We start from the raw sequence: 17,562 nt of genomic DNA on the forward strand, positions 1-17,562 counted from the left end.
AAAGAGTGTCCATAGACAAAGATTAACAGTTAATAATAAGTAATAATAAGTAAATTACTTAAATATTAATTTAAGTAATTACTTCGTTAATTGTTATTTATTAAGTAGTCATTTAATGATTACTTAATCCCAACTAACTTTCCCCTGTGACTAAGACTTTCTATGGGATAAAATTCCCCTACCAATGTTGTCTTTAATATTTCAACTCACCTTTTTTTTTAAATTGAATCACCTTGAGATACAGTTACAAGGCTTTCAATTTTGAGTTTTAGTCATACAAGGATCGATCACCCATCCCCTCCACCAGTGCACATAACCCACCACCAGTGTTCCCAGTATCCCACCCCCACCATCCCAACCCTCCCCTGCCTCTATGGCAGACAATTTCCCCCATACTCTCTCTCTACTTTGTGGTTTGCAATACAGATACTACAGGCTATCACGTTTAGTACTTTATCTGCTTTCAGCACACATCTCCCATCTGCAACCGTCATTGACTTAGTGATCCCTTCTCTATTCTAGCAGCCTTCTCCCCAAGCTCATGGGGCAGGCTTCCCATTATGGGGCAGTCTTCCTCGCCCTTGTGTCTACTGTCCTTGGGTATCAGTCTCATATTATTCCACTCACTTTTACCTGTAGCAAAATCTGGTGTTGGTATTGGGGTGAAAAAATACACAAGAGTTTGCTCTGGGTCTTACCTATTTCCCCAGACAGCCTTGAAACCACCAAGCCCTGAACCAACCCTCCCACCAAGTGTCATTCATTGCTTTTTTGTATTGACCCTAGCCCAAGTTCCCTCAAAACAAGCCAGCCTGCTTGCTCAGTGGCCCCCGGTTTCCTAGACCAGACAGCCCTGCTGCCCCAACAGGCTCCACTCCTCTGACACATCTCTCCCTTTTCTGTGTGTGTCCATTTTTATTTCTTACACAACCTCTTTCAAAAGAAAACTCTTCATGGAATCACCCCTTAATAAATCGGCCTTCAAATTCCACTTCATTCTCTACACTCGTAGTGCCCGGGAGCTGGTAGAAGGCTAGGGCACTTGTCTGGCATGCAGCAGACTTGGGCTTGATCCCTGGCATCCCATAAGATCACTCGAGCCCTGCTAGGAGTGCTCCCTGAGCACAGAGCCAAGAGTAAGCCTTGAGCACTGCCAGGTGTGACCCATTCCCTCCCCCCCCCCCAAAAAAAAGTTGACCTGTTCCAGTCATTCACTTAGATAGTTTATGTGTAGTTTTCCCAATCCTCCCTCTTAGAAGAGGGAATTACTAGTCCTGTTGCTTTACCAAAGAGGAAGGTGAGACTCCAGTGTCCTGTTCAAGGGAGCACAGCTACCTTGTGGGGCAAATGCAAGATCCCAGCCAGGCTGGAAGTAGCCGGCGAGTGTCTGCTGTCCCCATTCTCATGGGACAGCAGCGTTCCCTGGTGTCTCTGCCTGCTCCTCAGGCTCCTGCACCACAGAGAAAGCGCGTTTGTTCTCTAAGGAAGCTCAGCGCCTCTGTGGGACTGCGGCGAACAGCTTCACGCCACAGAGCACAACTCCCTTTTCTTGTGCGATTTTTTTCCCCATTTTAATAGATTCATTCCATCCTTGTGCTCAGCACATAAGGTAATCATTAAATGTTAATGACTAAGCAAAATGGAATAAGCTCCGCATCGGAGTCGCCGTGTTTTAAGCTTCGGGAGAGTCAATGAGCGAGCCCGGATCCGGCGCTGCAGCTGGAAGTGCCATATTGCCATTAAGCCAGAAGGTGGATTCACGGGATGGGAACATTGAAGACAGGCACGAGAATGGTGAAGTCGATTTTCTGAAGCTCTTCCTACAAGTAGCTACTACCTCCTCCCTCCCATGATAATTCCACAGTCATTAGCCTGCTAGGTGAGGGTTAAACAGGGAAAGACTGTCAGGGTGTAGAAAAGCCTCCAGAATTTTCACCCAAGCAAGAGGTGATATAGGTAGTAGGCAGGTATTTCTGCAAAGCAAGTAACATAAATATCCAAGAGGGCTGGTGCAATGGGCAGGACACTTGTCTTGCAAGTGGCTAACATCCCTGGCACCTCGTAGGGTCCCCCAAGCCCACCAGGAGTGATCCCTGAGAGCAGAGTCAGGAGTTAGCCCTGAGCACTGCTGGATGTGGCCAAAAAAACAAGACCAAATTTAAAAAATTACAGGAAGTTTTATCTAGATTCCAATTGAGGGGTTTATTATTCAGGATGAACACCTTCATTCCTTAAATTTATGATAATTTAATTATGATTCATGTTCCAACACATATAAATATCAAAATGTGTATTTAGTGAGGGAATAGTCTTAGGCACACATTTCTGTTCTGGCTTTCTTTGCTCAGAGTTTAAAAAAAATTCTTCGTTTTTGCTAAAACCTTACTATGTGGCTTTTTAACTTAATTAAATATATAGGCAATTACTGACACCATCTGTCTTCATAGAAAAAGAGCAAGAAGTGACACAAAAGACTGAGATTCTAAAGAAAACATTTAACCAACGAAATCCTTAAGCTTCACAATAGCGATATTTTTAGGAGTGCCTCCCCCATGAACGTTTTTTCAATCACATGCTTTTTTTAAATAGAAATAGTGAAGTTGAACTATGCTTAAATTGCTGTGGATTTGGAGTGCTTTTTTTTTAAAAAAGAAAATATCAAACAATCCATTGCTTTTTCAGTAAAACAAAAACTTAAAGACATCATTGAACATCTGTTACTAGTACAGTCTAACATAGCACTTAAAATCCTTTAAAATCCCTGAAACCCTGGATAAAGTTACATGAATCTTTTGCATAAATAGAACTGTTTTAACAATATGTATATTCCTTTAAACATATATTTTGCTTCCTTAAGCTTAAGATTCATTCTGCTGCCAACTCATTTAAGCCTTTATGAATAAATAAATGAAATGGCGTTTTTGACTTGAGGAAGTTGGTCTCTCCCTGACATGCCACACCTCAAGCCTTCTCTACACTGCTTTCTTATTTGTATCCATGTTTAAAGCTTTTTGTGAGTTTCTCTTCAAATGTCTTCATACAGAAATAGCATCAAAGCAAACCATGAAACTTGATGGAAAGGAATGTTAGAAACTAAAGCAAAACACAAAGCCAGTGACTGGGGCTGTGTCTTAAAAGTTTACTACACAGCCACAATATCCCAGAGTCCTGGGTCCCATCCCTGGCTCCATGCAGTCTCTGGAGAACTTTTGGCAGCCACCCTGAGCACTGATCCTAGAGTCACTTCTGAGCACTGAGCGTGGAGTCACCCACAATCCCAATAAAATCCACCTTCAATAGGGAGAACACAAGCAGGAAGTAGATGAATCATAGAGAAATGAAATCCCAAGAAAAACAGGGGCATTCTCCTCATGTAGTCTGTCAGCACAAGGAATGGCTGGGCTCTTTCTCAGTTCTTTTGCAAACAGGAAGGAGATTTTGAGCCCCAGGTGGGTAAGTACCAGTTTTCCCACAGCAAAAAGGCACAGGGTGCAGAGATGCAGTGGCCCAATGGCCAGTGGCCCTTGCACATGTGAGGCTGCGGGTTCGATCCCCGGGACCAGGCATGATGGGGCTTGGTCGGTATCTCTGTGTCTGCCTTCCCTGGGGCAGTACACGATTCCCAGTTCGATGTATGTCTGTGAGCACTGCAGCCGAGGGCAAGGAGAGTGATGCCTGGAGAATTCGTGTGGGCAGCAGAGACGCTGTCAGGCGATACGGGCTGAGCACAGGAAAACAATGAGAGCAGCCAGCTCTAAGGGCGAGACACTGCGAGCTGTGCATGTAGGATGCCTGAGCTCGGTGCTAGCAACCCCCAGTCCTCTGAGCACTGTGGGAGTGACCCCTGAGTGCAGAACCAGGAGTAGCCCTCAAGCACCACCGGTGGGGCCCAAAAGTCCCAAAAGAAAAAAAAATAAAGGGAGTGTCACACCAAGTATATGTGTGACTCTGGGTCATAGAAGTGTGTCCAACGGAATGAAGGGAGGAGGGATTGAGGAATTTTTTTTTTTTTAGAGATTCAGTATAAGGAAGATTGAATCCAAAAATAACATAAGACTTTATTTCATTGACCGCATGCAAAACCAAGTGTGCCTTACCTGCTATCTCATCCTCTGGCCTCAAAACTTTATTTCATATTAAAGAGGGACAGTATAGCAAAGGATTGGCGGGGAGGGACAATACCCTTACGACTTTCTTTATTCAGTTGCTCATGAAGAAAGTGACTTCGCCATCATTTTCTAAAAACTGCTTTGAAGAGCTTAGAAAATGCTCCTCGGATGCAAGGAGAGTCCAAAGCTAAGAATTTGCCCTTACCTGCCATGACTTGAAAATTATCCAGAAGGTTCTCCAGAGCGTGACTGTCTATCAGTGCAGTGAACTTTAGAGAAGAGGCGAAGGAGGAAAATGAGGAGGGAGGAAGGACAAAGAAAATTCCCCCCTTTAATGTTGTTTCTCTCATTGCTGGAAATGCATCAAACCTAGGGACAGAGGGTGAGAGCTTCTGGGTGTCACCAAGGACGGAAGGTGACCCGAGCACAGATACCCCTGAGGGCAGGCAGGTCTGGGGGACGCTGCTCAGTGACCTCACCCAGCAGCTTCTCAGCTGGAATTTTCCCCCATGGCCCTGAAAGTGCCACCTGTACATTTCTGAAAAGTTCCATGCGACACGTATGGACTTCAGAGAGGAAGCTGGGTTTCGTGCAGCTTTCCTTGTCTTCACTCAGCTGTCTCCACATGCGCTCTCAAAGTGCTTTATTTATTTACAGACAAACAATGGGGCAGGGGTGTTAAGTGACTTGCCCCCAGCTCTCACTGGGTAGTGGTGGCGCTTCTTGGGGTGACTATTAGGATCACAGCACTCTCTCCCCCAGGCCAGCATCGCTTCCCTGGCCAGCCTCTGCCTGTTCTGAGAGCAGGAGAGAAAACCCTGACTTCCAGGAGAGAGTGCAGGGGGAAGGAACTTGCTTTGCATGCAGCCAACCCAGCACTGCATGGTCCCCCCCAGGATCACAAGGTGTGGCCCATATCTCCCCGTCTCAGAATAAAAAATCTCAGAAATTTTTGTGCTTGGGTTTCAGTTGTACAATGATCAAACACCCATCCCTCCACCTGTGCCCATTTTCCACCACCACGGGTTCCAGTAACCCTCCCACCCCCCATCCCCCCATCCCACCCTGCCTCTGTGGCAGGGCATTCCCTTTTGTTCTCTCTCTTCTTTTGGGTGTTGTGATTTGCAAAAGAGGCATTGAGTGGCAATCATGTTTGGTCTATAGTCTACTTTCAGCATGCTTCTCCCATCCTGGGAGGATCCTCCCAACACCCTTTATTTGGTGCTCTTCTCTCTATCTGAGCTCCCTTTTCCCCTAGAGTGTGTGGCTGGCTTCCAAGCCATGGAGCAAAACTCCTGGTACTAATCTCATCCACTCTTGGATGTTAGTCTCCCAATTTGTTACTTTATGTTCCCCAGATGAATGCAATCTTTCTATGTCTATCCCTCTCTTTCTGATTCATTTCACTTAACATGATACTTTCCATGTAGTACCACTTGTATGTAAATTTCATGACTTCATCCTTTCTAACAGCTACATAGTACAACTGTACCTCATGGTGTTTCACTAACAAAAATTTTTTTAAAAATGTAAATGATGGAGAATGGGCACTGGTGGAGGATCATTGTATAACTGAAACCCAAGCACAAAAATTTGTAAATCTACAACTGTACCTCATGGTGTTTAACTAATAAAAAATTTTTAAAAATCTCAGAAAGCCCAGTCTTCAGAGGTAGCTAGAGCTGGCTCTTACTCCTGCCTGCCATGGAGCTATGGCACTTGGCACATTTCTGGGTTCTTAAAGTCTCCATAGCCACCACATCTACAAAGAGCCTTGTGACCAGCCAGGCACTTCAGAACAAGATCACGCTGCCCAGAAAATCTCCATGATCGTCTCTTGAACATCATTTGTGCTAACTTTGGAAGAACATTTCTCAAAGAAGCCAATTAGTCACCAGCCCTGACGTTTATAGCGTGAAAATGGAAGGAAGGGCAAACTCTCCAGCGTGGCTTATTATATTGAATTGCCACAGAAGACGCATATACAATTACTAGCCCAAGAAACCTGTAATAGGGTATAAAGATTGGGCTGTCATGCTCATTATGGTTTAGTACTTAATGTCGGAATAAGAAAATGGCCTTCCAAAATATTCCATAACATAAAATTAAGAAACCGCTATAAAAAGAGATGAGTATGTAACTTTGTATCTTAAGAGCAAGTGATAACAGCGAGACCATCAATCTCAAGAATAATAGAGTCACATAAATATATAAAAAGGTGGTGGTAGAAACTTGGAAAAGGTAGCAGAGGGGGGAAATGTATGGAGAGAGAGGGAGAGAGAGAGAGAGAGAGAGAGAGAGAGAGAGAGAGAGAGAGAGAGAGAGCGTTGTGGGGGGGGTTAAGAACTGTAAAACACAGAAATACAAATGCTGATGCTCTGTACTTCAATCTCAGTATTTGGCAACTTTTAGCCCCCAGTTAGTGTGTTATTCATGCACATCCTGAAAAGCTTTCCAGTGTCACAGAGAAGTTTCTGACTTCCCAGCATCAGAGAGAAACCAGCTGATGAATGCTGTTCACTGGGTGTGGACAGATTGGAGAACCAGGAGCCAGGACACAGGTTTGGAACCTGTCGCCCTCCGAGACCTCATCCCAAAGATGGGGAGGAGGCATTTTGTCAGCCAGGACAGGAAAAGTTCAGATCTCACTCAGCCCTGGTATTTTTATTTTATTATTATCATTGTTGTTGCTATATTTTGGGTTTTGAGCCTTACTCAGCGGTGCCTAGGGCTGACTCCTTTCCCTGTGCTCAAGGATTACTCCTGGCAGGGCTCAGGTACCAAAAGGGGAGCCAGGGATCAAATCCAGGTTGGCAGCGTGAAAGGCAAGTGCTCTCTACCCATCACACTATCTCTCCATCCCTGGTATTTTTAATTTTAGAGACTTAGCCCTGGCACCATCTCTAATCAGGCAAATTCAAGCTCAAAGGCCCATGAGTCAGTCTTGCTCTGTCTGAGTTGAACTGGAGTGCACATTTGGGGGGTTACTTTTATTTTTTATTTTTTTTTCTTTTTGGGGGGTCACAGGGCTTACTTCTGGCTCATGCACTCAGGAATTATTCCTGGCAGCACTTGGGAGACCATATGGGATGCTGGGAATTGAACCCTGGTTGGCCACGTGTAAGGCAAACACCCTACCCGCTGTGCTATTGCTCCAGCCCCTTTTGGGATATTTTTTTAAAAATTCTCTTGTACTTTTGTGAGCCAGAAGTCTTTTCTTTTGGGATTCTAGCATCTTGAAGGCTTTTGAGCACTGTGGCTGCCCCAGGCAAGATAGACCAACAGGCTCTGGTCCCGAATGACTGAACCCAGGTCCATTTGGGTTTGGGTTGGGGGACCATAAGTGACAGTGACTGTTCCAGGAATCAAATGGTGCTAGAGACTTACCCCGGGGCCTTCTGCCCAGTCTTTGAAATCTCTCAGCCTGAGGGTCCAGACTTCACCCCCAGGGCCTCCAAAGGCTAAGTCTGGTGTCCAGGGAGGCGGTTCAGAGAGGATGCTTTTGTTTGTTTGTTTTTGTTTGTGGGCCACACCAGGCAGTTTCAGGGCCTACTCCTAGCTCTATGCTCAGGGATCACTCCTGGCAGTGCTCCGAGAACCATATGGGATGTCGGGCACCGAACCTGAGTCCACAGCCTCCAAGACAAGCACCTTACCCACTGCACTATCACTCCGCCCCGGGATGCTTTATTTGCTCGGGGACAACCTTGTTTAAACTGTCCTCCCGAACATATCCTAGCCGAGAAGCAGGATGAACAGAGCCCAAGAGGGAGGTCTCTGAGACGGATATTCACAGTCTCAGCTGGGGGCTGCCCCAGCCTCCTGCCCCGGGAAGCCTCCTGGGCGCCAAAATGCGCCAGAGCATTTGGTGGCTGCTAGTGGCTCTGACTTGGCTGCTGGGCTCCCGCCGCTAGGTGGCGGCATGCCAAGAGGCTGCCGCTTTGGTGGGTCTTGAGTTTTTCAATGCAATACACACCGTGCTCACCAAGTACCAACGTCACATCAACAGTTTGCTAACTCATCGGTGCAGCACGCCTGCTACCTTCAGAGTGAGGACGGGTGTGTTGTTTGACCACCACGGAGAGCACAGAAAGGGGGAGAGAAGAGAGGGGTTTGGTGGCTGCCTGGTCTGCTCTGACTTGGCTGCTGGACTCCTGCAGCCGCGTCGTGCTCCCGGGGAGAGGTTAGCAGGCAGACCGCTGCACCGGCCGCTCCACCCCCAGCCCTGCATGGTTCCCAGACCCCCAAACCCATCCCTAGCTAAGAGTGGTGGCCCCTGAGAAAGCAGCGAATGGAGACCCAGGTTGCGTCAGGCAAGCGGGTTCTTACCCCGGCACTGGCGGTGCGGCTGGTAGGGGCAGAGGCAGTAGCAAGTGTCCAGGCAGATTCGTGTTTGCTGATCCCATGAGGACAGTCTCCCACATGCTCTCACAAAATCCCGGCCGCCTTCGGAGAGCACCTCAGACCTGTCTTTAAGAGACAACAGAGAGAGAGAGAGAGAGAGAGAGAACAAAGGGCAAGAGACATGGTACAATGGGAAGGGCACTTGCCTTGCGGGTGGCAACAGGGGTTCTATCCCTGGCATCCCATGTGGTCTCAGAAGCATTTCCATGAGTGATCCCTGAGCACAGAGCTAGGAGCAGGCCCTGAAACTGCCTGGTGTGGCCCAATATTCAGCCCCATCCCACCCCCAAAGGAAATCCGCAGCCTTTACAGCCCAAGCAGGAAAGGTGCGTCTGACGCTGAGTTCCATCCAACCAGTAAGAACTGCAGGAGCCTTAACCAACTTCTGTCCATTTCACCCACAACCAGAGGGGCTGGTCCTGGCATGGCCTCTGGGGGTTGACCCTCGAAATGGGGACCTGTGGGTGTGATGGAGGGCTTGATTCTAGAAAGAATCAAAGGGCCCAGTGATGGCTGCCTGACAGACTGGGGGTTGTGACCCCAAACTGGGCAGGGAAGTGGCACCTACAGTGAGTGCACAGGGCATCTGGGGAGGAAGGGCTGGCCTGCCAGTGCCACCTCTCCGGTGGGCGATTCTTAGCACCTCACCAGGCACCCCGGGAACTCTTCTCCAGAGGCAAGACCATTCCACGGTTCCAATGATGTGAGCAGAGCCGGTGGGACGGGAAGGCCACATGGGTTACTGGAAAGCTGAGGAGACTATGGCTCAGAACCAAATGGCTTGGAACTCACTGAATTTTTGCCCAAGACTATGATGTAAAGCCTCCTGTGTGTCATATTTGGTGTCTGGAGCCATGGGTTAGCCACGGGAAAAGAAAGAAAAAGGCGCAGTTCCCCAGACTTGGCTCTGTGGAAACTTGGAAATTCTGGGGGTTCTCTGTGAATGTTACTTGATCTACCATCCCCAGCTAGATACCCATGGTGAACACTTGCTTTCCCCTGCGTTGTGTTTTTGGTGGGACTGGTATGTTTTGTCCAGTGGCTGAGAGAGAGAAGGAACGTAGGGTGTGGGGGCAGCTGCTCACATCTGGATACACTGCCACCACCCATCCAGCCCTCTCGTGGGGAAAAGATACAAGACTCAAAGGCCCCCCACTCACTGCCCTGCCCCAAGCTCAGCTTCAACAGGAGCAGACCCAGCACTGCCTGGTTCCCTGAGTATACCAGGAGCTACCCCTGAGCATGGCAGCCTCCAAGCATGACTTGGTGAATGCCCCCCCCCCCTCCATCAACACACACACACACACACACACACACGAAGATGGACAAAGAAGCCAGCACTCAGAACCTGGGGACAAAACAATTCTGGGTCAACTTGCCTCTCTGGGCCCAGCCTTTTACGTCACGTGCTGGTTTGAAAGTGGGGAGCTTGTTGCTGATTTTGCCTTTTGCCTCACTTCAGCCACTGCTCTGTCTGGGGTCTCTAGCCAAGGTACTGTGAGCTGAGGCCCATAGGGATCCAGCCACCCTCCCTGCTGCCCTGCCCTGTGGTGGAAGTTGCAATAGAGTCAGTAGAAATGGAATAAAATCCACAAGTAGAAGCCCACACATGTCCCTGCAAAATTCCTGGTAGCCTTATTTTGACTTGAAGTGTGAACCCCCCCCCCCAAAAAAAAAACCAAAAACCCAGTTGACTATAATTCTAATTGTGTGTTTTATTCCACTCAACCTAATCAAGATATATTCATTTCAACGTATGATCAGTGTAATCAAGGTATTTGTTTTTACCTCCTCAGTCTTCAGAAGCTGGGGTGTGTTGTATAGTAATGGCCTGTCTCTGTGAGCCATGTGTCAAGTATTTCTGTGACAACAGAAATGACAGTAATATAGGTCTAATGCATAATCAGAGCTTATATAGATAATTGTATTTGCCATTCTTCTGCCCATATTAACAAGTGATAGTTAATGTCCTGTTGCAGTCTGATATAATCTTTTCCACATACAGTTTAGCAAAGCTGAAGTACTTTTATGATACTGTGCAGCTTCAACCCTCACAGGAGAGGTTTTGTACACTCTCCTACACCATCAAAAGTTCCTCAGACTCATTATCATTATCGTTAGGAATAACATCACAGACTAACCCATCAAGTGAGTATGTCTAATCTTCATCAAAATCCAAGGGTCGAAAAAGCCACAACTGTTCAACACTAGAAATATCAAGATGAGTATTTTCATGTTGCTTGTGTTTTTAAGGCCACAATGGAAATACCTGTAGTATTCCAGTCACTTCAGACAAAATGGCTCTTTCAACCCAAGGGTTACTCCTGGCTCTACACTCAAGAATTAACTCCTGTCAGTGCTCAGGGGACCATATGGGATGTGAGGGATCAAATCCGGTAAGCTACATGTAAGATAAATGTCCTCCCCACTGGCCTTGTGGCAAAAATGATTCTTAACTATCAGCCCAACAACTCTGGAGAAGTGGCTTTCTCTGAGGAATAAGACACACGTTAGGTTCTCATCCCACACCTTTGCTTCCTGGTTCTATAAGCTAAACGAAATCACCTGGCTTTTCCCACAGGAATAGTTCCATTTCTAAAGTGATTGTATGAGAGAGAGAGAGAGAGAAGGGCGTGGGGGTGGGGTTGCACCGGGACTTCACACATGCCAGGCAAGTGCTCCACCTCAGAACTACGCCCCCTCAGCCCCACACTAGAGGATTTCCAACGCTCGCCTTCAAGGACGCTTCCCTCTTTCCCTCATAACTGAGCCACTCACCTGTCAAACCAGTCATCGCAAGTCCCCCAAGCCACTTCCTGAACATGATTCAAACACCCCTCTCCGGGTGCCTGTATATAGGCCACCTCATCGCTGAGCTAAATTGCGATGGGCTTCTCCAGTGCAGAGGAAGATTAGGTTCTAAAGGGAACATTTGCGTCCAAATCAAGGATAGGATTAAATGAGGTGTGTGTGGAAGCGTGGGGCTGGCGGAGGAGCTTGGTGAATGAATACCAGACGCATCTGAATCCCAACAAGCTTCAGGAGAGCCTCGTCAGCCCCTGTCTGGGAACGAAAGCTGCAGCCTTGGCAGTGAATCATCAGAGACGCCTGCCCACCCCAGGCCCAGAATCAGGCCGCGGTGGGAAGACAGCCTCAACTGCCTCCCCTAAAGGGCTCGCCACCGAGAGGGGGAGCGAGGAACCCCAGTACACAAAACCAGCCAGCCTCGGGCAATGTCTTCAGTGGAAAAACCAGATGGAGAAGAGAACAATTATCTGAGCAATCCAGGCAAGCCTGCTGTTGAGGAAAAGGCTTCAAGAAATCCACTCTACGATTTTCTCTGTGATCCAAGGGGGTCCAGGCTGACTGTGGGAGCAAAAACACTTTGGCTCTAGAAAGACCCAGAGTTATGATGATGAGTGCACTGCGATATTAGTCAGACCGGGAGACCCACTTTGTGATGTCAGTTGTCCTCTCTGATCAGCAGAGAGAGCATAATACCAACCCTGACCACCTACAGGACCAAATGACTAAGAGGTTGGGCACCACATTTTAAAATGGGGTAAAGAGTCATTAAACAGAACCATCTTACAGCCACACAAACAACAGAAAAAATGTTCTTATTTTTTCAAGCAACCTGAAACCCAACTCAAGGACATGTCAAGTGACAGAGGCTATTAGAAGTGACAGTTGTATTAAACGTGTTACAATTTCTTAGTGCTGGAGAGATAGGACAGCCAGTAGAGTGCCAGCCTTGCATGTTGCTGATCTGGGTTCGATCCCCAGCATCCTAAAAGGTCCCCACCACCACCAAGCACTAACAGGAGTAACCCTTGAGCATCACCAGGTGTGAATCGAAAACAAAACAGAACAAGACAATTCTTTGTGGATTTATTTTGTTTGGTTTTCAAAGTTCCTCATGATAGTTATTCTCACTTGCATGTTTTTACATTAAAGGATACAAAAATTGAGAGTTTAAATAACCCAGTCATGGGGCTGGAGCAATAGTACAGAGGGCAGGGCACTTGCCTGGCTCATGGTCAACCCAGGTTCAATCACCGGCATCTTATCTGTTTCACTTAACACACCAGCAGTGATTCCTGAGCACAGAGCCAGGAGTAAAACCCAGAGCATCACTGTGTATTTCCCCAAAACAAAAACAAAAAACTAATAAAATAAACAACCCAGTCAAGTTTATGTTGAATGTGAGGTTCTGGACCGACACTGTCTTCCCATTAGTGTCTTGATCACCCAAACATAATATATTACTATAAATATTAGTCATGTCTGTTACATACATTTTTTCCACTGGTCAAGGACACGAAATCACCAAAGTAAAGAGTTTTTTGAAAATGCCTGACATATACGAAGAGCAAGTTGGCTTCCTCTGATTAGGAAAAAGTGGCTGTCCCCATCTGCTTTGCATTTCCTGCCATGCAGCAGGAAATATTTAAGTTGACAAATAGGATATTTACAATTGCAACAGATACTTGGCAGTTAGTTTTCAACAATTGTTGCAAATGTGATTTATCTGCTATTATAAAAGGGCATTACTGTGCAAATATGACTCCTGAAATTAGCTTCAGTTTACCAAGGCGCCTCGACAGCCTGACCTCTTAATATTCTTATAATGATGCCATTTACATTCAATGCTTACTCAAGTCACTCACTGCTCGGCTTGGTTGAGAGGGGTCCACTCTGGGGCAGATGCATTATGTATTTTACCATATCAACTTGGTGTGGGGGGCACATGTAGGCCTTCGAAGAGGGGGAAAAAATGTTTAATCAAATCTTCGCGAAAATGTGTTCGTTTCCAACTTCCTACAGTGAAAATGCATTACTACTAATTACAGCATACTCCAGAAATACAATACTTCATGTCATCGCCACAAGACATTTCCATGGCAGGATCATATTCAGCAGGAGCAGAGATCTGGACCCTTTGCCACTGGAGCTTTCAATCTGACTGAGGAGCTGGGCCAGCAGAGGGACTGGCGGGCTCAGGGTCATTTTCAGCCACTCCGCACACAGTGGGCAAAGGTGGCCTTGGAGCCAGGCGAACCTCAACTCAGACCCCAGCACCATCTCTCCCGACTCAGACCCCAGCACTCTCCCCTCCCGACTCAGACTCCAGCACTATCCCTTCCCAACTCAGACCCAGCACCATCCCTCCCGACTCAGACCCCAGCACCATCTTCCCCAACTCAGACCCCAGCACCATCCCCTCCCAACTCAGACTCCAACCCCATCTCTCCCGGCTCAGACCCCAGCACCATCTCTCCTGACTCAGACCCCAGCACCGACCCCTCCCAACTCAGACCCCAGCACCATCCCTTCCTGGTGGCCTTGGTCACCTTATTGAAACTCTGTTCTTTTGACTATGGTCTACTACTGTTTTTTTTTTTAAGGTTGTGACTCAAAATCTAAGATGTTTAGGGCATACCAGAATTATTGCAAGGAGTTGACCGTGGGATACAGTGGTCTTTTTAAAAAAAATTATTTTTGGTGGATCACACCAGCTATGCTCAGGACTTACTCCTGGCTCTATACTCAGGGACCACTCCTGGTGGGCTTCGAGGACCCAGTGGGGTGCTAGGAATTGAATCCGGGCCAGCTGCGTTCGAGAGAAGTGTCCTCCTGCTGTGCTGTGGCTCTGGCCCCAGGACGCCGTGGGGGTCTGTCTGACAGAACTCTCACTGCCTTTCCCATGGAGTAGCCCCCACTTCCCCTGACAAACCCAATGTACCCGTCCTTTCTGCTTGCGCTATTCTGTTCCATCCAGCTGTTCATTTATCACACACTGCCCTGCGCGCTGACCGACTGGATGTATCTCTCTCTTCTCCATCTCGACGCACCACCTGTGCCCATGTTTGCCTTGGCCGTGCCTTGAGCACTGACTGGAGACTCTGGGCTTCCTCTGGCTTCTGTGTGGAAGTGAGGAGACCACACAGGGCAGCCAGCATGGTTGGCCACGGAACAAGGGAACAGGGGCCCCGGGAGCCACTTTCGCATCTGACTCGGAGCACCAGGTGCCATGCTTAGCAGTCTCAGGGAGTGTCTGCACAGGCATCTGTGAGCACTGCTCAGGCACCCGGTGCTCCTGGTGACTGATGACCTGCCCATGCCGATTTACTGGAGTGTGCTCTTCTATGCTGCGCCGTGAAACACACTGTCACTTGCTGGTGTGCGGCTGCCTGTCAGTCGTGCTCCCAGTGTACCGGGACAGCCTCGGCAAAGATGCTGTTTTTCTGGCACAGTAAAACAGAGGTAGAGTGGGGGCTCGCAGGACATCCTGGTCTTTTGACAATGTCTCCTGAGATGCCCAGAAAGGCAAACAAATGCGTCCTCTGACGTGAGGGCAAACAGCCCCTTCTTTATCTCTGCTCACACTTTCCCTTCTCTTCCCTTTCTCATTCCAACATCTTCCCAGTCTTCTGTTCTGCCTCCTTTTCTCAGGGGGCAACAGCTGCACCAACCACCCTTCAAATGGCAAGCGAGGGGGCTGGAGTGATAGTACAGCAGGTAGGGCATCTGCCTTGCACGAGGCCGACCTGGGTTCGATTCTCAGCATCCCATATGGTCCCCTGAGCACTGCCAGGAGTAATTCCTGAGTGCAAAACCAGGAGTAACCCCTGTGCATCGCCAAGTATGACACCCCCCCTCCCCAATAAAAGCAAAAAAAAATGGCAAGCGAAAGGCCAGAGAGATAGTCCTGCAGGTAAAGCCATTGCTTTGCACACAACCAACATGAGTTTGATATCCCTAGCACCCTGTGTAGTCCTCCGAGCACTGCCGGGAGTAAACCCTGAGCATTGCTGGGGGTGGTCTCTGAAGCAAATATAAAATAAAATGACAGAGGAGGGAGACTGCTCAGGTGCCTGGCACATGTAGGGCCCTGGAACATGGCCTCCCCCAAGCGCTGCTCACAGGAGCTCACAGGAGCACCTCCAACCCATGGGCCAATCTCTGCTGGGTGAAGCAAAGGAGGAAAAAAAGGGCAAATCACAGGCCATAAAATCAGAATCCACATACGCCTTTTAGAACAGGCCTCTCCACTGGCTTGCCCTGAGCATGGGCTCCTCGAGTGTGAGCTTCCCAAGACCCCAGAGTTCTCTGCTTAGAATCAGGTGGGAGGCTCCGTCCTGCAGCTGAACGAAGCAGCAAGCAACCTTGCTGGGAAGTATTATATTCACTGATGTGTTGGGACTGGTCAGTGGTGGCCGGCCTGGCCTCTCCTGGTGGCTGACCGCACCCTCACTTCTCGGGCTCCCGTTTCAACCAGGTGTGGGTCACGAGCCTGAACATCTCCTACAGTGACCAGCTGGCCCTGACACAGCTCGCCTTGTACCTGACCAATGGCAAGCTGGACTGTGCACACAGCACCTTCCGCGTGCCCCCCTTTGAGAAGGACAGAGAGAAAACAGACAACCAAACACAGCAGCAGGTAAGCCGGACTGCGTCCTGCCGCGTGGCACAAGGTACACGGAGCCGCTGCCTCCCGAGGCCTGGCATGGGCGCCTCTCCTGGTGTCTGAGCTGGCTGGGCAGAGCAGGGGGCACGCATGTCCCAGGAGGAGGAAGCAGGCTGGCAGTGCAGATGGGCCGGGACTGGGCTCTGTCGGGCACAGACCAACTGTGTGTTTCCCAACACTCTCCTCCCAGCGTCCTGCATGGGGCCAATCCATAGATAGCCCCTGCTTCGATGACCAGCTCGTGCTGACCACAACCAGATTTGCTTGTGCTCTAATCTAGGTTTTTTCCACTTCCTCTTGCTGCACTCACCACCTCTCTGCCACACGTATTCTCCTGGGAGGAGGGCCAGAGGCTACACAGAGCCCCTGTGCATCCCACCCTGTCAGAAAGCAGCTTATGGGGGCCCTGCCTTGGCTTCAAGGCATCACCTTCCACTAGTATAATCCTAGCCCCTTCCCAGGAAGACCCCTGCCTCCCACATGCTCCCATCCCGGCAAATGAGTGCAGGAAAGGTTTCAGGACCATCTCATGCTCCTGGTGGGGGGTCCCTTAGCACCAACCACTTCCCATGGCCTGACCCCCCATCACCTTGCTAGTCTCAAAGAGGGTGGGGGGCCTAGCAAAGGGTCCTGGGGATGCTCGAGGGTGACCATTTCAGGAGCCAGGTCACAAAGGATCAACAGCATGTGTGGGGGATGGAGGGTGATGTTGGCCATGAGGACGGAAGGGGGTGCAGTTCCAGAAGACCTCCACGCATGGCTCTTGTGGCAGGCAGCTCCTAAAAGTGTTTAAGACTCTGGCTGCCTGTAGCAAGAGCCAAGCATGGAGGTCTTCAGTGGCTCAAAGACGTCTGCAGTCACTAAGCAGAAAGAAGCTCCGTGGGTCCCGAACTTGGGGACCCTGAGAACCCCTTGTGCTCTGCCTGGCGGTTCTCTGCCTGGTGCTGCTATAGGGTGGTGAGTGTGTGTCTGTGTGTGCACATGTATCTGAGTATGTGCATGTGTGAGTGAAGTGTGTTGTATGCATGTGAGTGTGTGCACACATGTGTGTTGTTCGTGTGTGCGTGCATGACCATGTGGACACATGAGTGCATGCACGCATGTGTTTGTGTGCATGTGTGACTGTGAGTATGTGCACGAGTGTGTTAGTGTGTGTCTGTATGTGCGCACATATCTGAATATGTGCATGTGTGAGTGTACATGTGTTGTACAGATTTGTGTGCACATGTGTTGTCCATGTGTGTATGTATGACCATGTGCATACATGAGTGTATTCATGCACGTGTTTGTGTGCGTGTGTGACTGTGAATATGTGCACGTGTGTGCTAGTGTGTGTCTGTGTGCACATGTGTGAGAGTGCATGTGTCAATGTGTCTGAGTGTGTGACTGCACATATCTGCAAATGGGTGTGCATGAGTTTCATATGTGTGTGAGTGTGCATGTGTGTCAATATTTGACTATGTGCTCATTTGTGATTTGTGCATGTGTATACACCTGTGTGCACATGTGTGACTGCACATGTGTGCGTGTACATTGTTAGCATGTAAGTATGTGTGCATGTGTAAGTGTGTGCATGTG

General features: G+C 48.7%; 1 protein-coding gene across 1 annotated transcript in view; it reads left to right on the forward strand.

The window, feature by feature from the left end:
* IQCH (IQ motif containing H) overlaps positions 1-17,562 on the forward strand; it is a 144,057-nt gene that overhangs the window by 104,758 nt on the left and 21,737 nt on the right. The window contains exon 10 of the mRNA XM_056128076.1: positions 15,796-15,957. Within this exon, the coding sequence (XP_055984051.1) occupies positions 15,796-15,957 (162 nt within the window). The remainder of the gene's footprint in view (positions 1-15,795; positions 15,958-17,562) is intronic.

The sequence above is a fragment of the Sorex fumeus genome, unplaced genomic scaffold (genome assembly GCF_029834395.1).
Source record: "Sorex fumeus unplaced genomic scaffold, SorFum_2.1 ptg000063l, whole genome shotgun sequence".
Lineage (NCBI taxonomy): Eukaryota > Metazoa > Chordata > Mammalia > Eulipotyphla > Soricidae > Sorex > Sorex fumeus.